The sequence below is a fragment of the Apis mellifera genome, linkage group LG1, assembly GCF_003254395.2.
Source record: "Apis mellifera strain DH4 linkage group LG1, Amel_HAv3.1, whole genome shotgun sequence".
Classification (NCBI taxonomy): Eukaryota; Metazoa; Arthropoda; class Insecta; order Hymenoptera; family Apidae; genus Apis; species Apis mellifera.
Genome location: NC_037638.1, coordinates 25,352,039 through 25,374,220, shown reverse-complemented (window position 1 = coordinate 25,374,220; position 22,182 = coordinate 25,352,039). Strand labels below are relative to the sequence as shown.

The 22,182-nt window shown below is 46.2% G+C and overlaps 1 protein-coding gene across 1 annotated transcript in view; it reads right to left on the bottom strand.

Moving 5' to 3' along the window:
• The window catches only part of LOC410776 (protein 60A), a 33,479-nt gene extending 13,567 nt beyond the window's left edge, over positions 1 to 19,912 (bottom strand). Inside the window, exons 1-3 of the mRNA XM_394252.5 lie at positions 18,448 to 19,912; positions 6,113 to 6,299; positions 2,169 to 2,323 (exon numbers count right to left, since the gene is read on the bottom strand). Of these exons, the coding sequence (XP_394252.2) occupies positions 2,169 to 2,323; positions 6,113 to 6,299; positions 18,448 to 18,904 (799 nt within the window). The 5' untranslated portion in view covers positions 18,905 to 19,912. The remainder of the gene's footprint in view (positions 1 to 2,168; positions 2,324 to 6,112; positions 6,300 to 18,447) is intronic.
• Positions 19,913 to 22,182: the final 2,270 nt, after the last annotated feature.

The following is a 22,182-nucleotide window of genomic DNA, read 5'->3' as shown; positions in this document are numbered from 1 at the left end:
TCTCGAAAAACCTGTTCATCTCGCGCGGCAACAACTCCTTAAGAGTCGAAGCCCGATATAAAGATCATCGATGGATCTTGCCACTTTTTCTCCCGGTCGGATACACACCGAGAGAAAACACGTGTTCACCGAGAATATTAGCCCGAGACGTTCGTGGCCGGGTTGTTTTTCGTGCGTTATCCCGAGATGAGATTTAATCGGGCAAGGCTACCACATTCCCACAGAGCGAGCGGAGAAGAAGAAGAAGAAGAAGAAGAAGAAGAAGAGGAGGAGGAGGAGGAGGAAGAGGAAGAAGAGGAAGGTCGGTGGAAGGGAAGGAAAATCATCAATGATCTAAAGCCGATCGGTTCAACCGGGCAACAGGTGTACCTTATCCGAACGATCGAATCGAGGTAATCTTGCCTCGTACGGCTCGCGACGATTCTCATCTGAGATTCGGTGGCAGAATTGGATTCAGGGGCGTCCTTATCTCACCATCTGGGTCTTCCACTCTCCCGTTCATGCCCCTCTCTCTCTCTCTCTCTCGTTCCTCGTTCCTCGAACGGTGGTCCCGCCGTCCCGCTTCGTCCGTTCCTCGGGCTGAATATCCCACGCACGCGCATCTCGCCAGTATAGGAAGACAAGACGACGCCACGGCTTGGCCTCTCTCGTCTCTCGATGATGTATTCGTGGTGGTTGCCTCGAGTAGGAAGGACCTCGAGTGACGCACGAAAACACCGAGCAACGTCTCAACGCCTACGACTCTTCTTTTTCCATTGCTATCCAAAAATCTACGTTTCTCTATTTCGAGAGAGAGAAAAAAAGAAACCTGGTCGAACAATCTTCGACATTTATGATTCTTTTCCTTCGAAAGTTTTCAAAGTTTCGTCGCATTTCGCGGAATGAAAGAGTCGAGGATTAGAATTAAAAATCGATAGAAACGTCAAACGTTGGCAAAATCGGTTGGACGATAGGATGGGAAGGGAGGATGGAAAAGGATGGCGGTTGAAACGGATTGGACGCGTGCGTGATCGCAGGAAGAGAAATGGAGCGGAAAGGCAGGCCTGGTACGAAGCCATCGCTAGCGGATCGGTGTTACATAGGGGGCGAGACACGAGGTGTACCACGAGAGCGAGGAACGCTTTTCAGCGTCGGGTGAGTGAGAGCGTGGAACAGGTGTACGCTCGAGAAAGCATATATCCCGTACACATCCTTCTCCAGGTGCCAGGTGTACAAGAAACGATCGGAATTCACCGCGTCGAACTTGTGACCCCGAAGTAAGTTTATTAGCCACGATCTATTGCCACGATACGAAGCGTGCGCCGCCTCTTGTGTGTTGTTCGAACGCAGTCTCTCTCTCTCTCTCTCTCTTTCTCGTGTAAAATGATCCGTGAACGTACTTTTCGATCTATCTTTCCGATTTTCGAAAGTATCTTTATTTTCTTTTTTTTTTGTTTCGACATTTCGGTGAAATTTCACTTATACGAATTATATGAGAAATAGAGAATAGTTTTTGAAATGAGTATTCATCGAGTGTTCGAAGTATGGAGAGATTTGGAATTTTTCAAAATTAGCGAATAGAATTCCATTTATTCATGGAGAAATGAACTGAGAGTTTGTGGAGTAAAACGATTCTTCGAAGCGAAAATGAAATTTAAATTTAATAATTTTTAAAGTTAATAGAATTCGATCGTTTTCTTATACGATTGAAAATTCGTATAATTAAAGTTTTTGCGTAAACTTGTCAAAGTTTGGCGAATAAAATTCCACTTACACGAATCCATTGAGAGATAAAGTGGAATTTGTGGAATAAAACGTTGGTTGATTCTTCGGTGGCTTGGTTTGAAACTTTTCAAGGTTGGCGGAGGAAAAGTTATTGAGAAAAGTTATTATGGCAAACTTTGAAATTTTTAAATCTCTGGTGAAATATAAACGGAAACGTGTATCGTGTTAATCGCATTGAAGTTGGCAAGTGCACAGGATGTACTGTTCCTCCTCGACGTTTCACAGGCTTATCGAAAGATAAATCACAGACATTTTAAAATTAGCCCTCCACGTTGTATCGAATATATATACGTTTCTTCGCTTTAATTTTAGAGAGAGAGAGAGGAAGAAAAAAAAAGATCGTGAAAACGGGAGAATATGAAAATAAACGGAAAATGGTAGACTTTTTCTTTTTTTTTACTCACCAGAACGATCCGCGGGATGTACCGACAGATATAATCCCTTGTTTCCATCGGGATTATTGACCCAATGGGAGAGGGATTCGCTAATATTTAAAGTCAACCACCCTTCCTTTCCCGTCGTCGTGTTCACTGCGTCCACGTATTGCAACTCCCTTGTTCTACAACAAATCGTTACAAATTTCAATCTCTGTGTAAATCTATACATTTCTTTTCTTAGTTAGAATTAGTTATTATCGAAAAGTAGTTTCAGAAATCCTTGTTGGAAAAAAAGAAAGAAAGAAGAAAAATAGATAAATTCATTGAGAACGGTTGGAAAATAAGCGAAGCAAAATAGGTATATTAGGCTTTGAAAACAATGTGTCAAACATCCTATTCCTCCAGCTCTAATGTTACCTCCTGACTAACAATAAGGCATTGCAACGCATTAGCGGCTAAATGCTCGGTGTCACTAATATCTATGCAATTTTCCTTGCATATATCAAGGAAAAACTCGCGTCACTCATTACGTTAACACGCAGTATGTGTGGACAGCGAGCAGAAAACACACGTCACATGGGAATTATCTCGCTGATCAAAACAAACATCTTCTTTACCTTTCAACACCTCTTCGAACCTCAAATATTTTTCTTTCTCGCTCCGTCCGCGAAAATTACCGAATTCTCGCGAACAAATAAACGATCGCGATAACGAAACGTGAATACGAAAAGAAGAGACAGCGCGAATATTTAAATCAACGCGTCCCCCTTCCCTTCGTAAAACCAATTTATCCTCTCTATTTAAAAATCTTTTCTTTTTTTCCGATCGAGAAACGAAAAGATCCAGAAGAAGAAGAAGAAGAAGAAGAAGAGCGCTCGATTACTTTTGCGGCCAAGTGTACGGGATCTGGGAATCGACGATAAGGACGAAGAGTGTTAATTGGCAAAGAGCAGGAAACGACGTTAGACGGTCAAAGGCGTATATTGTTTCTCTAATAGGAATGGTTGCACGGTTTCGAGCCGCGCAACTCATCGATAAAATCGATCAATAGGAAATCGAATCCTTACGTAACGAGGACGGAACGATCGACGGTGAACCGAGATCGCCACACGAGGAGAAGACCTCCTCGCTCCGTGTGGATTCCTCCACGGATCGTGACTCGACGATTCGCGCAAATCCATCCATTGCGCGTGCCTCGTGTCAATATATAAGATTTCAGTGAAACACACTAATCATTGTTCATTGAGGGAACGGGTCTCACCTCTGATCCCCGCGGACTATAACACATTCCTTAAACGACGCATTTATCTTTTTCCCGGGACTGATTATCGTTCCCGTAATTGAATAATTGGGAACGCTAAAAATGTATACGGATGAATCCTCCACAACGTTCCTGCATAAATTTTTTTTTCACCGTCGCATTGTGCGCATTATCTTCCAACACAAACATCCGCGCTATTATTTTTCATCTCCTCCTCCTTTTTTTTCTTTTTTTCTCTTCAACGATCCATATTTTTTAAGAATTTTTTTACATCGTCATTTATCGAATTAAATTCTTCTTTCTTTCTTTATTGAGTAATATTCGTTGTTGCTAAAATTTTTGCGAGGAATGATTTTAAGTGATACGTGTATATGTGTATGTGCATACGTATATTTATCGAGATTGTTGAGAAAAATTTGTTTGTTTAAACGAAACGAATTCTTCTTGGATTGTTTTGCATGCTCGGCCAGGAATGAATCGTTGAATTCCAAAGGATTGAATAGATTTTAGCATCGCGCAGCTGTGCACCGAGAGAAGAACGCAAGAGAATCGATGATGAAGAAATCACGCGGTTATCAATCAACTTTTAGCTTTCCTGTTGGTGTTACGTATATATTTGAATTTCAAAGCGCAGCCGTTACATCGTAACACATCGAAGGGGACATTATTTCCGCGGCAAATTGAATACCATTAATCTATGACGAATAACTAATTGAATCTTTAACAATTTGTTGAATGCGAGTTGCATTGTTGAATTGGAAAAAACAATCGGCGAGCGACGAGAACGCGTCAATTGTCCAATTTCATCATTCAGAGGAATTTATTAACTCGAAATAAAAACGTACATTGATTCGATCTTATAAAATAAAATATACAACAAATCTAATTCGTAAAAATTTTGAAAAATTAATCGAAATTTTTAATTATCGATATTACAAACGTGAAAAAAAGAACATCAAACAAACTCGTTCCTTCCTTCCCATAATCCTACATCGATTTCGAGAAATTAATTCTTATACAAATGATGGAATCAAAATTTTATTAATATTAAATTATATTCCATCCAATCCAATACGATATTTTGGGAACGATTTCCAACCGAGGCGATTTTCGACCGAGCGTAACGAAGAAAGAAGAAGAAATCTCGTAAGAAACCGTTGAGAAAAATTGACGAATCCCTAATTGAGTCTAAAAGCACGAGAGACCCTGAGCCTCGTTACGAGGCAAGTGTCGCTGTCTGACTTTCGTCGGAGTCGGATTCCTCTTATCCGTGGTTCCATAGACAGCTGACGCGCTGTTGCGTGGTGGTATCCCTACCCCCGCGGCGAGGGGAGGGGGAAGGGAGCTCTTATGGAAACCTGGCCGGCGCGCACACGTAAGAAACCAGAGTCGCCAGCTTGTCTCGGCTGGACCAGAAGGTGGAGGAGGATAAAGAGGTGGAGGAGGATGCGTCACGCATCGAGTTTGACGGAAGAAGAAGAAAAGTAGAAGGAGGAGGAGAAGGAGGAGAAGGAGGAGGAGGAGGAGGAAGATGATGGAGGAGGAGGAGGAGGTGGTGGAGAGAGGGCTGTGCGTGCGTGTAACTGCGTAGGCACGGCCAAGTAACTCGTGGAGCTCTTAACTCTCCGGAGCTCGGAGCCCGTCTCCACGGCTAATTTACCTCAATTTACGGAATAGCGTTTCCTGTCGGGGGCCTGTATATCGGTCAGGTCGCAGTACCAAAGTCTACGGAGGTATCGGGCACAGGGATGGCTCTAGACTAGCTGTCGCCATCCGCCACGCCGGCCTTCCACCTCTTCCAAACGGACGCGTGCACGTTTCGAAGCGAGGGATAATGAGCTTCTTACTGCTTTTTCTCGAATTCTAATCATTTCTTTTCTTTTTTAAACACGATCGATACGTGAAAAGTAATCCTGAAATGTGTATCACGTAAGGCGATAGTTCAATTTGGATAGAACGAGAGAGGGAAGGGAGAGAGAGAAATAATATAGATGGAAAGAGTTCTAGAAAGGGGAATCATCGGTGGACGGCCCTGGATATGAATGAGAAAGAATAAAGAATCGGAGGAGAGAGATTCGGGTGGGCTGGTCCTCGAAACTCTCACAGGTAGAACAAATACCTGAGATTTTTTCGGCGACTTAAGGACGGCCTAATTAGAGGCACGATGACGATGTCAAAAACCACGGACTCTGGCCGAAGGCGAACACGAAATTGGTCTAGCTGGCTGGCTGGCTGGCTGGCTGGCTATAGCTAGCCGGCCTGCCGGCCGGCCAGCCACCCACCCTGCCACTCTCCTGCTGACAACCTCGTGAAGAAAGAAGAGGAGAGAGAGAGAGAGAGAGCGAAGGAGTACCGTTTTTCCACCACCGGCCTTCCCTCTTCCCTCGCTAAGCGGTTCAAAGATCAAACTCGAAACTATCGTTCCTCGGTCTGGGAACACCAGTCAACCAGAGTTGAGTGCAGGTAGGACCGATACCTGGATACACTTTTCCGGGAACCGAAACCTTCTAATTGCCGACACGACAATTACATTAAGGGAAGAGAGGAATTTCATTGCAAACTTGCTCGACGGAAACGAAGAATGAAAGAAAGAGAAAACGCGATTCGCCATATTTTTCAACCATACTTCCTTGTATACATCTTTATATATATATATAGTTTTGTATCGTAAAATATCGAATTTGAATGAAAAATGCAAGGCAAGACTCACCCGTCTTCGGTTCTCAATACCCGATAGGCCGTGATCATGTACGATCCACGATTCCTCCGATTCTTCACGTCCATGCTGCGATAGAGCCTGAGCTCTGCACCGATTATGTGTTCCCCGGGTGGCACCTCGGAGACGTCAAACCAGAGCCTTTTGCCGCGCTCGTGCCTCACTCCGGCAACGTGATGATCTGCGGATCGAGAAAAAAGCGTCTCATTAACCGGGCCAGCAACCAGGGATCAACGATCCTTCGAAAACGTGAATCGTTTTCGAACCGAGGGTGGGGGATCGTCGAATGCCACTTGGCAAATCGTTCTTCTAATCTTTATCGCTCGGCTGGATCGAATTCTTTCCGACAAATTCCTTCCTTCCTTCCTTCCTTGCAAACGTGGATGGATTTTTATCTCGTAGATAGAACGCGATATGTGATGGGATTGCAAGGGAGAGAGAGAGAGTAAAAGGAAAAGTAAACGAAACGATGCAATTACGTTCAAGTAAAGGTTGACGAGAGAAGGGAAGCGCGATAACGAATTGTAGATCGTTGGTTAACCTTTACACTCGAAGGCGGAAAAAGTAGGCGTTCGATTTCGTTTTCCGTTATTTTTCTCTCAGTTTAAAAGTAATTATTCCTCTCCCGTTTTCCCTCGTCCTCCTGTAAATCGCCTTTAGACGTTATCTCTCTTCCCCTGCCCCTTCTTCTCTTTGACGAGAAGAAAAATGGAAGTTTGGAAAAAGGTCGAAAATCTCGATAATTCTCGGTGAACCGAGCAAAACCTGTTCACTTACGATAAATTTTGAACCGGGTCGTCCCTAATTGTCGTCCAGATATTGCCACGGGATTCCTTCCATTCCATCCCAAAAAACATCCACTCCTGACTGAACCGCGCAACTCTTTCTAAATTGTATTCAGACAAGCGGAACAAGCGCGTTATCAAATTTTTGTCGTTGCAAAAATTGATCATCCCTCGATAAACGTAATCGAATGGGATGATCTTGATAAAGAATTTCCACTTTTGATCGTTAACTCGGACAACGTAACACGCGCAAATGCGTTACGTGTTACTTGCGATCAGATTACGAAACCCTTAATTAATTACACGGCCGAGAAGAAAGGGAAGAATGAGAGAGAGAGAGAAAGAGAAATACGAAAGAGAAGAGAAAAGAGACGAGGAGGCAAGAAAAGGAACGGAAGGAAGGAGAAAAAGAGAAGAAGCGCATATACCACCGACTCGAGGTGGTTCGCAACGAGGTGGCCCTGGACCAACCTCCTCCTCTGCCCAAGGAAAAAAAGACGTATCGTTCCAAAGTAGCGATCCGACTTTCGACAAACATCGATCAACGACCGTGTTCCACCTTCCTCTCTCTCTCTCTCTCTCTCCCTCCTCCCCTTTCCTCCTCCCCCATCGACGGTAATTCCACGGTCGTTCACGGCTTCAAATCAATTTTCCCCGAAACGACTTGGATCTCCTCGCTCGCGTCTCAATCCCCTCGCGCAAAAATCCCCCCTCTCTTTCTCTCTCTCTTTCTCTCCCCCGTCGATCGAACGAAGATTCGGAGGAAGGGATGGTCGAAAAACGGATGGTCGTGTACCCTGTACCCGACACCGATAACCGGCCATCCTCTCGTTCCGGCACGAGATCGATAAGGGAATCGTTACCCTCGTAAATGAGAGGGGTCGAGAAACGAGCCGTGGACAATTCGCAGCGTGAAATGGTCCTTTTTTCTACCGCCAAAGCGAGCGCCTTCTGCCCTCCCCCTCCTCTCTCTCTCTCTCTCCGTTAGAGGGGGAGGAGGAAAGGGAGGGAGCAGTAGGTACCCTTGTTCCTCCACGTTGTGGTATCCGGGCATAGCATAAGGAGGAGCCGTGGGACCCCCTTAAGTAATGCCTAATGTTTCTCCCGAGGAGGCCGACTCACGACGAGGGGAAGAGCTAGAGAAGAAGAGGGGAGAGAGAGAGAGAGAGAGAGAGGGGCAAAAGCGAAGGAGAAAGCCGAAAGGAAGGGAGATGGGAGGACGAGGGCATAAAAATTTGTTTTGTTTTTCTCTCCGGACGGTCGCATTCCAACGGCACCTGATTGCCGCGAGCCGAGCTGGACCCCTCGGCTCTCGGGGTGGTCCCGAATAGCTTGGGACCATCCTGGACCGCTCCACGACCGACTGGACTTTTGTTTTTTACCCCACCACCGACATCCTACTCTTTCTCTCGCCCCTCTCCTCCTCTTCTCTTTAACTCTCCGATCATCCTCTCCGAGATAGAGGGAGGGAGGGAGGGAGAGAGAGAGAGAGAACAGAGGTCCTGATCTTCTCCCGAATCTCTCGGTTCCTCCTCGTTCCTCCCGCAGCGTAGTAACATGCACACGCGAGAACTCGGAAAGAGAAAGAGCGGATAGAGAGGAGGAGATCGAACCAACTCTCCGACCGTAAGCTCTGCCCTCTCTCTCTCTCTCTTCTCTTCTCTTTTCGTAGGAACGCTCCACACGGTTCTTCGTTCTTGCGATATTTTCCTGGAAATATCCGTGAACCGTTTCTAGGAGATGCAGCTAGTTTCGCGGGTTGATCGATGATGAATCGGTCCCACCATCATTCGACGACTTTCGATTTTAGGTTGGATTATTAGAGTTGGAAGGACGATCGTTGGAGCGCACGCGGCATCGACCGTGGGAATATCGCCTCTTTCCCTGAAAAGATCGCCCCGCCGCGTTTACAGGCTTTTATGCGTATATACTTTGCATAATTGCGCCCTCGATCGATCGATCGAGCGTCCTTGGTTTACCGAGATTTACCAAAACTACCAAGGTTTTTTAATCTATTTCGAAGTGAAACCTACGATTAGAAATGTATATCTTTAATCGCGATCGAATGAAAGAATCGTTTCGATGGCCAATTTACTTTTTCCTTTCAAATATTATCTCTCGTCTCCCAATGAGTCTCCAATCTCGAAACGATCAAATTTCTCGAAATCATCGATCGATCGAACAAATGAACGAACGAATAGAAAGAAGAGTTGAAAAGAAAGTCGTAACCCGAATGAAATCCTCCTCGCGAGGAGAATTGTCCGTGGTGAAAGGAGTTAAAGAGCGGAAGAGCGGCGGAAACCGAAACTCGACAGCCGTCGCACACGTCGGGCCTGATCATTAGTCTAACTACGGGCAGAGTGGTCGCGGCATTCGCCACTTTTAAACACCGCGCAGAAACAAGGAACGGTCCATCCATCTCGTTCCGCTACGTTCCCCTCTCGTTTCCTCCTCCCCTCCCCGCGGCTGCTCTCCTCCTCGGGGCGAGCGGCAAGGAAGGAGGCAGCCGCCCTCCGGCGGAAGATAGATAGATAGGGGAGAAGAGAAGGAGAGGGCCTGGGAAGAAAGGGAGCAAAAGGAGCGTCCAGGACGAGGCAGGGCACCCAAGTTGAGACATTTTTACCTGCCCGCGGCTTCACGTGGGGAGAGATATTGACTCGTCTTCCCCGTACGGGTATCCACGCGATTCGCCGGGACGGAGGGGGAGGCCGATGGGAGAAACTTTGTATAATATATGGGCCGCGCCGCGACTCCACACGTACGTGTGACCACACGCCCGCAAAATTCGTCCAGATGCACGTATCCCTCTCGGGAAAGGGGGACCGAAACCGGCCCATAAATCGGGCCCCATACTTTTTAGGGGAGTAATCGCGAATCCCCCTCCCTCCTCCTCCTCTGTGACAAATGGAAAGATCACCGGGACTAATTACGCCACCAATTAATATCCCACGTATCGTAACTTTTATCTCCTCCTCCCCATTTTTCCCCAACGAAATCGTTCCCCTCAACGGATCAACGAAAAATGGGTAAAAGATCGATCGAGCCGATAACGTTTCTATAGTTTCGGTCGCCGAATTAGCATTCGAGATTGGAAATTTCGAAAATGTCAAAGCGACAAAACCTTCCTTCTCTAAATATCGATGACTTTGCGATCGGCCGCGGAAATTTTCAGATTTATTCCGAACTCGAGGAAGAACGTGCTCGAAAATTTAAATGAAAGATTAATCTCGTCGAGATGGTTAATCGACGATATATTTATCCGATATTTTCCAACTTTCGTTTCCAACGAAAAGGAAGCGCGCTCCCGTGAACGACTTCCGAAACGACGATCGCAAGAAAAGAGCCGACCTATCGTGCATCAATCAAACGTCGACGAATCGTGAAAGAATCTCGAGAACAACGATCCTCCTCTTCTCTCGTCCCGAAACCGAGCTCCCTCCTCCCCCTTACACAGAGACGGAGAGAGTACGACAAATGCCCAACGGTAGCAAATTACATTCGAATCGATTTTTTCCCCTTACTCGGTGAGCGACTTACTTAAATATAGCGGAACCGATCGTAACCGGCCACGAAACAAGCACGAAATTGACGTGCTCGTTGGAGAGAGAGAGAGAGAGAGAGAGAGAGAGAGAGAGAGAGAGAGAGATCGGACGAGAAGAGATTGGACAAAAGGGGGTGAAGGGAGCGCGAGCAATGGCAATCAATTAAGACTCGCCGGGCGTCGTATAACGTAATAACGCGTTTTAATTTATGCCGGTTTTTATCGGACGCCCGGAGTTCCCAGTACTGGGTTGGGTACATATGTCGAATAAGTTATGGTTATGGGTATCAATTTATATGCATGCCGCATATCGCGTCGAAGAGCCTAGAACGTTTCTCACCGCGAGCCACGGCATGAGACGTCGTCCGAGATAAAGGAGGAGGGACAGATAAGCGTGGACGAGGGACAGGGATCGACTATACTTTCCGAGAACCGTTCGACCCGCGCTTCTTCTGCCACCCTCGCGAACAACGCGCACTCCTCTCTCTCTCTCTCCTCTTCGATTCCGTTGTCGGATGAAAACAGATCTCGGAATCGATCTCTCGCGCGATGGGACGCGTTTTTCTCTCGTTCGTGGATTTCCACGATACGATCGAATCACGATCGAATTTTTAATATTTATATTCGTATGTTTTCGCATTTCTTCTTTTGACGTTGGATGATCGAAATCTTGGATACGGAAGAGATTCGAAATTGATTTTTTTCTTTTTAAATTTTTAAAAATCGACGAATCTTTTTCTTCTTCTTCTTTTTTTCTAAAGTATTCATTTAGTTATCGTGGAAGGGGATCGAATCGAATCGAAGTGGAATAATCTGAAAGACCTTGAAAAGAGTTCTTATTCCCCCGTGCACTTCTCGTTCTCGGGAATTCATTTATTCGCGGTGAATGGACTTTTCGCTGTTCACTTCCTGAGACACGTTAGAATTATGGATTATCTTCGCGTCTCGGCCGGCAACGTTTTTCTTCCCCCCCCTCCTTCAATTTATTCTATCACCGCGATTTGACGAATTGCACTTGCCGAGAATTCTAATTTACCCGACAGACCTCTTCTTCTTCGCGTGTTCCGGATGCCCGATAGAATTTTATATTTTTCTCCCCTTTTTCCTTCTCCTATTTCTATTATTTCGATTCCACGGAAGCTCCAATCCTTCGCGGATTCTTAAGTTCGTTTCGATTTACTTTTATTTTTCTTTTTCAAAAGAACACAAGATAAAACCTATCCCGTTAAAAATATCCTTAGATTAAATATATATATATATAAAAGCATAAAAATTAACGCAATGGATAATTGGAAATTCAATTATACAGGAATAAATCGACCGGTTTCCCTTCCCTTCCATGTCGGACAAATGGATAACGAGTTGAATAACTGCCTCAACACCACTCTACTTTCTACCTATTCTGATCGAACAAGTTGCACCAAACAAACTTCCCATTCTACTTACAATATCTCCTCCAATATCTTAACGCCTTAATCTCCTCTCTCGATCGCAACCAATTGACAACGAACAACACGTATATAACAATCCTTATTCCATCTAAAACCCTTTCATAAGATTGATCGAATTTCAAGAAAACGTATCGTGACAATCCCTCCGTTCTCCCATTTTTCGTGCGAATACCAACAAACTATTTCATATATATATATATATATAATTTCCCAGCCTTCCGCGTTTATCTCGTTTATTCATACGACCTCGAACTCGAGCGAACGCTCGCATGTAAACTCGTTCGCATTTGCATCTCGATCCGCACCGATAGACGCGGTAAAGGGGAGAGGGAGGTAACGAATCCAAGCGACCATCATCATCATCATCATGACAATTTCATCACTTTCTCACGTTTTAAACGCGTTTCATCCCGCGAATAAAGGTAAAGTACGGATTTAGAGAAAAGGAAAAAAAGTTGCTCGAACTGGAGTCCGCCTCCGACCCCCCTTCCCCCGCATAAATTTGCACGATCGGGAAACTCGCGAGTGCCCGCGTGTTGTCAATTAGCACGACACGCTCGTCGATCGTCTAATGAGCGCGAATCGAAGAAATAACACAACGCGTTCGCCTTTGCGAATTGATCGCATTGCCGTGTAACGGATCGAGCGCGCGGTTTTTTTGCGATTTTCTTTTTTTTTCTCTCCCTCTCTCTCACGATCACGATTCCTCTGGATCGAGCAGCGCGGGTCGTTTCTCTCTTTGTTCCGATCTTGGATCTCACATTCGTTTTGGATAATTCGAGATAAAGATTTTTATCGGTGATTTTTTTCGCGGAATAATCGATTTCGCGGAGCGTTAAGCGTTGTTTGTCGGGGAGGGGAGGGGGAGAGCGATTATTTAATATTATCGAATTCCTGTTCGATTCGTCTAGCTAGTTTTTCTTTTCTTCTTCTTCTTCTTCTTCTTCTTTTTTCTTCTTAAAGGAATTCACGTTCGATCCATCATCGAAAATTAACTTGGAACCTCGGTCGGAGGAAGGAGATAGAGGGCGCATATAAATTCAATTATGAGAGTTGAATAAATAACGAAACCAATTGCGATAACCGAGCCGATAATCCCCATATTTCTTTCATATTACGAACAAGCGGCGCTTCCATTGATGTTCCCGGTTAACAGTTTCAGGTGGATTATATACGCCAGGTAAAAATCTTATCTCTTCGAAGATCTTCCCCGCGACAGGCGATGAAACATCGCCTTTCCCGACCCTGCGTATCCCTTAACCATCCTTCCTCTCTCTCTCTCTCTCTCTCTCCCTCTCTCCTCTTCCCTCTCGAAGGGAGAGAAACAACGTACCAACGAAACTTTTGCCATTGCTTTTTGAGAAAATTTCGTTTGAGAACGAAACGCGAAAACGAGTATTCATTCAAGCTTCTGCGTACGTAGAGGATGATCGTGCAAATCGTAAGATATATCTTTCATCTTGTTTCCTTTCTATGCACACGCCCTTTCAAGGGATCGTAGATCTATAATGATTTGTGAGAGAAAATAACGGTTAAATTGCGGTTCGAAAATATATATGTATATATAAAATTGCGGTTTGGTATAAGATTATAAATAGATATTTATGCAAATGCATCTACCATGTTTCATTGGTTAATTGAGAAATTAATGGAGTAAGATTTGGATTTGGATTTTTATTTTCTTTTGCCTTCAATTTTTCGTTACGATTTCGATATGAAAATATAATTGTAATCAGGTACGAGTTATAATGTAGATATATTTATGCAAATGAATCTATTTTCGTAATTAATCGATAATGAAACTTGAAGAGAGATTTGCTTCGCCTTCGTTCATTCTTCGAAACGCTTCGATTTTTAGCTATATCGTCTCTTCTCTCCTTTAAATATTGTTGCTAAAAATGTATTTTTCTATCCTTCTTCGAAACGCTTCGATCTTTAGCTATATCGTCTCTTCTCTCCCTTAAATATCGCGCTAAAAATGTATTTTTCCATCCTTCTTCCATCAATATCCCAATATCGAACGAATCGTCGATTAATTTCCATCCAACTTCGCTCGAGCGAAGCCTCTGTTTCTTCCACACGGAGGAAAATCCGCCCCTAAAAATCCGAACGAAGAAAAAAGAGAAGACACGCGAGGAGGAAGGAATTTGTGGGAGGAAAATGTCCTGCCTTTCCCCTGCTCGTTGCTCGCAAATTACCATTCCTCGATCGCGGAACAATTTACGATGCCATCTTTCGAGAAAGGAGGCAGCTCCTCCGAGCTGCTGCTACAGGGGATTCCCCCTTTTTCCGAGGTTCGTTGAACCTCGAATGTATATCGGACCCCGAGATTTATCTCATATACGAATAAATTTCTCGCAACGTAATATATTTCCCCTCTCAGATTGGAGAGGAAATGAAGATCGACAATTTTAATAGGCCAACAATAAGAAATATTCGATACACGATCGAATCTTTCGTTTACTTGCTCGATTTTCTTTCCCATTTGCGCTTCCACGAATTCGAGAATCGTCGATTGTTCGTTCGGGTTCGTCGCGCTTGATGTTAATTTTATTCCACGTTTCTCTCTAGCTTTTTTTGTTTTTCTTAATAAAGCGATTATCCTGCATCAAATCAAAGCGCGGGTTTCAAAGTATCATTGATCTTGCGAGATCTCGCGATATCAAAGAACCGGATGAACCGGAGGAGACACGTTCTTTTTGTTGCAATTGTCAATATAAATGTATGAGCGCGTTGAGACACGTTGGAGGGAAGAAACATTGTACTACGTCGTATTGGAAAGATTAGAAAGACGACTCTCTTTATTCCTTGGATTCATATTCTCTCTCTCTCGTTTCTTTCGTGTGATTCGCAGCAGGGGGATCAAGAATGATAATAGATAAAAATATACAACTATATGAAAAAGAAGAAGAAAAAGAAGAAAAAAGAAATTACTAAAATTCGGTTAATCATCGAATCGAGTCATAGATACACGCACACAGCACACTCTTTTTCTCTTTCTCTATTGGAATAATAAAAGGCGAAAAAAACGACATTGGAAGAAGAACGATCCGAATCCGGCACGGCAGAAACAGAGGTTGGAACGTTTAAATCGAGCGCAGGATGCCCCCTGGTCCCCTAATAAAAGCGGACCAGAAACGTGGCAATTTCACGCGTTAGCCTCGATTGACTCGGATCGTTTTCGTGATCACGAATCCGCTATAACCGGCCTGACACGTCTCCCCGTCTGATTTCACACATCGGGAACGTGGTTCGTCGTGTCCTTGTAATTTATCTTCCTCGAACTTTCTAGAAGAATTCACCGGTACTAGTTCGTAACGTGTAAAAGCAGAGGAGAGGATGGAGGTATTAAAAAGAAAGAAGGAAAGAAAGAAAGAAAGAAAGAAAGGAAGGAACGATAAAACGGAGAGAGGCGACGAAAAGAGATTCCGTTCGAGTAGAAAGTTTGCCAGGACGGGCAGGGCGGCCGCTTTATTTGCATAAGTGGACGGCAACGAAAGTGGAAACCGCCTTCTACTACGCGCGATAGAGTACGATACGCGAACCGGGCGATTTTCAGAGAAGAAGAATATCCGCGCCGATCTCGATCACCCGAAAGCAAGCGTGACATAATCCAAGAGTTATGTCCGGGGGCTCCTCCGTGGAAGAATTCACGATGGGCGGTCCGCGTCAGCTGGTTGAACCTTGCGGGAAATATCTGGCCGAATAGAAAGTTTCCACCGGCCCGTTCCGGCTTTCCGTAATCGTCCGAATCTCCAAGATTCTCCGGATCGAAAGAGTTTCGCCGCCGTCCACGAGGACGATTTCGTTATCACGGGGAAAATTAATCTATCGCGTCCGTTATTCGAGAAATTTTTGGAGAAAGCGTAAAAATTTCGTTCGTTCGAGAGAGAGAGAGAGAGACGGAAGATCGATCGATCGAATTGTCTTGCTTCTTTCGTCATAGAACGAGCGTGAATTCGAGTCGGGAGTGTAAGTGTGTCGGAGTACGGGAGGAGAGGGGAGGGCGTTTGTTCGAAAGAATTCCGTGACACTTTAACGAGAGGAGACGCGTTTTCTCGATTCGTAAACTCGAAAAATACGGTTTTTCGCGTGACGTCACGATTTCGTAGAAATCGACACGGCCTCAAATTTTATTATGCCCCGATGAATATGCATGCGGAAGCACAGCGCGAGATTCGCGAGAAACAGGTTCGCGTTTCTGAAATCTGAACGCGAACTGAGAATGGAAATTCGTTTCTTCTTCTTCGTTCGTTCGTTTCTTTCGATCAACCGATAAGTTGTGTTTAAAAATGATCCAACAATTTTTCTCCGTATTGTAAATAAGAGCAATTAAGGTAAAAAGCGCGACACGGGATCGATTTACTGTTCCTTCGACGATATTATACGGGGACGAGCAGCAACCCGCAGAATAACCACGGAAATCGACGTTCTACTTTTAAACTCGTGAGAGATCTACTTACGATCAATCGCGATATACCGTGTCTCGCGAGATATCGCCACAATAATCATCGAAACGTATCTTTATCTTTTCTTCTTCTCTTCTATATACCTACTCTCTCTCTCTCTCTGTGCTGTTAATTGCAGAATTTCGCGCCGATTCGTAATATTTCGAACGGGAGAAAGGGAAGGGGAAAAAACTTGGGTTTCCTCTTAAAATCGAGCGAGAAAAAGAAGATTTGGAATGTTGGAGCGTTCGGATATAGCGGTGATACGGGTTGAACGATATTCGAGAATCGAGCGGAGGATCTGCCAAAGTCGCCGTCGAAGAAACGCTAGACGAGCATTCCTTGCCGCAGAATGCTCACACCCACGAGAACTGCTTCTAAACCGGTAGAATCCAGTTGGTAAAGCGATTTATAATCCCCGAGTAAACTCATACAAGTGTGTTAATTATATCGATCGGTGCTGAAAACATTTTCAAAGTATCTCTGAATTCAAATCCGACGATTAAGAAACCAGTTCTCGCACCAATTCCACCATTTCTCTCTCTCTCTCTCTCTCCCTCTCTCAACCAAAAGTTCTTCTTTTCTTTTTATACCTTTTCGCCCGGACGAGACAGCTCTCCGTCGTTTTAAGACACGAGGCTCCACGTTCCACCGAATTTATGATATTATCGATAAAACGCGACCCGATCTGTCGCTCCAACGTATTTTCCCCTGTAGAATTCACGCGCGTGAAAAGAAAAAGGCGAAACATCTGGATGTAAATGTATTATCTCTTTTAAAAATCGAGATGAAATAGTTTGCTTTATCTCTGGCATATGTTAAAAGGGAAACGAGTCGATCGAGTCTTGAAAAACTCTTCAAAACTCACGAACCTCTCGAAACGTTAACAATAATCGAAACGGAACGATCACTTTCGCCAATTAAAACCCGTTGATCGTCGATAATTTTCCCAACTTTTCCAACCCGTAATCGTTCTCGATATCTCGTATGCGCGAGCTATATAAAAACGAAACAAAAATAGTCCAATCAAAAAAAAAAAAAAAGAAAATACAAATCGATTCGCCGCAAACGTGATCCGCTCGCGTTCAACGGAAAACACGGATTAGAAACGTGCCGCTCCAAGAACAAGAATCATGCCCCTGCGTGGAGGCTGCGTGAAATGAAAATCGACGGATCTCTGGACGGCAGCCCGCGCGGCGCGCAAACTAGACGCATGCCATCGGGAAACGCGTTCGCGGAACCTGTTAACCTCCGAGCCAGAGAAAGAGAGAGAGAGAGAAAGAAAGAGAGAAAGAGAGAGAGGAGAAGGAGAAGGAAAGAGGAGGAAAGAGAAAGAGAGAGAGAAAGAATTCGTTCTGGCCGATTCCGATGGATTCCGGACGGTGTAGTCGGAATCGCGATCCAGCGAAACAGAGACGTCATCTCGAGCCAATATCTCGAGCATTGAAACGACGACGTCGTCGCTGACGACAAACGTCATCACGTCTCCCCTCCTTCTCCCGCAGATTCTTCTTCTTCTTCTCTCTTCACAGTGCGCGTATTGTACGTTGCATGCAGATGGCCAAGAGTAAACTTACGTACCAACGTACGTTTACGTAGGTACGTACGTACGTACGTACGCGACGAGCAACAGTGATAATGACGATCGAGACGCGTAAACGCGATGCGACACGAAGGAACAACGAGCGCGCGATATCGAGCGAGCGCTGGTGTATATAATACGCACGCACGTATGGATTATTCATCGTCACGAGTCGAAGCGTACGACGATCAAACGAGTTTTTTCTTTTTTTTTTTCCCCTCATTTTGCCGCGAAAAGATAAAGCTTGTACCACGATCCATCTCATCTCCGGATCATCTTGGGACGAGACGATCCCCCGAGTACGTTGCGGATCCCGCATACGTACTGCTCGGTCCAAACGTGGTTCAAACCATCCTCGAACGCGTTGTCGAGTAAATCCGAATATATATATATAATATATATATATATATATATATATATATATATACATACATACGTTATGTGTATATATATATATATACGTGGTACACGTATACGAAGAAAGAGAAAGAGAGGGAATAAAGAAACGGAATAATGACTTACTGTGCGCGGCAAAGGTCATGATGACGTCGCTCTGGTCGATGGCCCTGAGATCCTGACCGGTGAGGTCGAACTCGCCGGCCCTACGTTGCTGCTCGCCGATCGGCTTCTCGTCCTCGTCCTCGCCAAGAGCGTTCTTGTATATGTCCAAGAGAAACTTGGGCGCCGACCTCTTGACCTGTGGCGGCCTACCGGCCGTGTTCCTCGGCCGATCCGGCAATCCGAGCAGATTCAATATCTCGTGCTCGACCTCCCGTTTCTCGCGCTGGCTGACCACCCTGTGCACGATGGTCTGGTCGAAACCGTTGTCGACGTAGAGGCCGCTCATCCTGTCCGCCGCGGCGGTGCTCGTCAGCCCGGCGAGGATCGTGCCGAGGATCAGCAGGGGCGCGAGACGGCGCGGCGACATCTCGGCGCGTCTTCTTTCCGCTCGAGATCGGCACGGGCCGGAAGCCACCATCCCACCTCCCCCCGCTTCCACCACCACCTCCACCAGCACCACCTTCCCCTCCTCCTCCTCCTACGTCGGCGCTCGCACGACGACGACGTGGTCGTCGTCGCCGTCGTCCCTATCGAGCCACCAGCGTGGACGGCGATCGACGACCGGGCCGATCGACCGATCGATCGCCCTTCGAGGACACCGCGCACACTCTGTCGTTGTACCGTACACCGACCGTTACACCGAAACGCGCCACTCTCCCGAATACCGCGCCGATTGTCTCTTTACTCCTCCCCCTCGCCCCTTGCTTCCACACCTCCTCCGTCGACTCCTTCCCTCCTAGTCGCCCCGATTTTTCTCTTCTCTCTTCTCGACCGAGCTGCTACCAACTTTCCTCCTCCTCCTCCTCCTCCTCCTCCTCCTCCTTCTTGGAAAACCGTTGATCCGAACAGGTCCGATCGATACTTTTCCTTCCCGTTTTTATCCCGCCAAGAGATGAATTTATCCGCGCACGGATACACAACTAATCCCGAGGTCGATCGAGCCCGATTCCGAACGGCGATACTCTCTCCGGCTGAGTCGGTCGGTTGGCTGGTTACCGCGATCGAGGATCGATTCCGAAGCACATAGCCGAGCGCGCACTTTGCCCGTTTCCGCGACTCAAAGGATAGACACGGGGCGCATGTTGGCGAAACGCGGGCCGATTCTCGAGAGAGAGAGACCGTCTCGGTGACCAGCGGTGACCACTGCCGCTGACTCCCGCGATGCCAGTGCCAGTCTGTTTGTCTGGCCCGTGCCGTGCACCTCCTCGTCGTCGCTGCTCCTCCGCGAGGCCTCACCACCGCCTCCCAGGGCCGTACCGCTCCTCCGACAGAGCCACGCCTCGCTCTTCGCCTTCCTCTCTGCGTTTGCCTCTTTGGATCGGCTCGCTCGCGCCTCGCCTCGTTTCGCCTCGACTCGCCTCGCCTCGCCTCGCCTCGCTTCGCTTCCACTTACCTCGCCACAGCTTTTGCCTTGCCACGCCGCTAGCCACGCGTACATACTGATCCTTTCCTCTTTTTCCGCGCCGTCCTCTTCGTTTCTCTTCTCTCTCTCTCTCCCTCTCTCTTCTTTTCTTTTCTTTTTTCAATTTATTTCGCGAAATAAGAATTTATCGATCGACGCGCGTATCGAGTTACGTTTGCCCACGTTTTTTAATCGCGTTTCTTAAAGCTATCTCCACTCTTCTCGCCTTCCTTTTTCTCTTGCCTCTCGTTTAAATTTCCCTTCGCGTCCTACACTTTGCGCGCTCTTCGTCCTTTCTCTCTCTCTCTCTCTCTTTCTCTCTCTCTCTCCTTACGTGCCGTTCCCTCCATACGTGTTTTTCTTCGCTTCTTTATTCATCAAGTGTCACCGAATGCGTTTAGCGAAGTTGTCCTCTGACGACTTTTACGCGATTGAAAACGTAAACTCCGACTTATCGTGGAGACGTTCCACGATCGTAATCGTCCTCCTCAAAGTATCTAAAGTTTCTAAAGTTTCTGAACTTGGATCCAGCATCCAGCTTTTTTCCTCCACCTGCTTGAATCGAAAGTTCCACGGGAGATGGGGAAGCGGTTAATGAGGAACGGGTGTCGTTGCACCTAACATTGTCACCACCCGGTTCGAAGCAACTATTGAGTAACAGAACGAAGGTTTCGAACGGTCACGTGTGAACGACGAGAAAAGGGGAAAGTATTCGTGCGCGCTCGATCGATTTTGAAATGTATTCGCGTGTATGCGCGCGTTTATCGTGATAACGTTCGATAGAACGTGCGAGACTGTGATGGTCGTGATAACGCGAGCCGCGAAAATGAAGGATAGCCGGTGAAAATGTTTCTCGATCGGATTGCTTGCGTACGCGACCAACGCTCGTGTCGCACGCCCGACGCGGCGACATTCCTCGAATGTTGCATGTAACACCAGATGTTTGCAAGGTTCCGAAGAGATTCGCGGACGCGTGTTACAATGTAACTCGTTTACGTAATGCGAGTGGTGGTAGAAAGATAGACGGGAATTCAATCTACATACGCACGGGATCTGCAGCGCAAATTTCTTCTGCAACCAAGTCGCCTCGCCGCGGCCGCGAGGAGCACATGAGACGATTGCAAATTTGATTTACTTTCACTGGGGATCGTTCGCGACCTTTTTACGCGTGCCTCGACTGCTGAAAATAAGAAACACGAAGGGAGAATCGTGCACGATGGAACGTAGAGTAGATACGTGAGAAATAAAATGGTCGATTTCCATTTTCTCGGATTTTCCACTCGATCCGCTTCCTTCGAAACTTTGATCCGACCGATCGAAAGAATTATGTTTATAATTCCTCTCTCTTTCTCTCTCTTTAGAACGCGGTCCCGTCATTTCTTATAAGGTAAAGAAACGTTTCGTATGAATAAAAATGAGTAAATGAAAGGATTAAGTTCGTGAAAATTGAAAAATGTAAAATGTCGAACGAAACGCGTCTCGCTCAACGACGTTGAACATCGTTTGACTCGCAAAAAAGGACGAATCCGTTGCTTTCACCGGGCGAAATAAATTTCTTCGCTTCCCCGCGTCCGCCACGCTCGCAACTTTCGGAAGTGTAACGTTAAAAAAATAAAAATCTTCCGTTCGAGCGGATTTTTATAGCGGAGAAAGAGAAGAGCTCGTGGACTCGGTGTTTCCTCGATTACGAATTACACCTACTTTTCCTCGTGCGCTTTTACCTTCGTCGCACGAGCGTAAAAATCGAGGAAGAAAGAACTTTCCAACTCGTATCCAACGCGCGGAAGGAAAAAGGAAAAAAAGGGAAAAAGCAACAACGGGGAAGGAAGAAAAGGAAAATAAACTCGCCTTAACGAGCGTGCAACGATTTGTCCGATAAAATAATTTCCCGCCCGACCGATCCCGCTGAATTTTCGAAGACATTTGCACGTCCCTGGGTCATAGAGATAGGACCGCCCCTGCCGAAGAAGTAGGCGGCGTTCACCAGCCCTGATCGTTGGTATTACTCGGCACTCTAACGTGGTGCCGGAGATCAGGGTTAGTGAGGACACGGCGTGCGATGGCGGCCGACCGAACTCCAACATTCCTCCACTTCTTCAACCCCTTCGATCTTTATCGGATGGATCGCCCGGTTGCGCGCTATTTCCGCTACCGACCCGTGTGTGTTTTCGATCCGGGAAAACCCATCCTCCGTTTCCGGCCCGAGAGGAATGCGGCCCACCGCTCGGAAAATGCCCCAACGCTCCCGATCCGTACACGCGTAACGCTCGAAAAATGTAACTCGCCTCGGATAA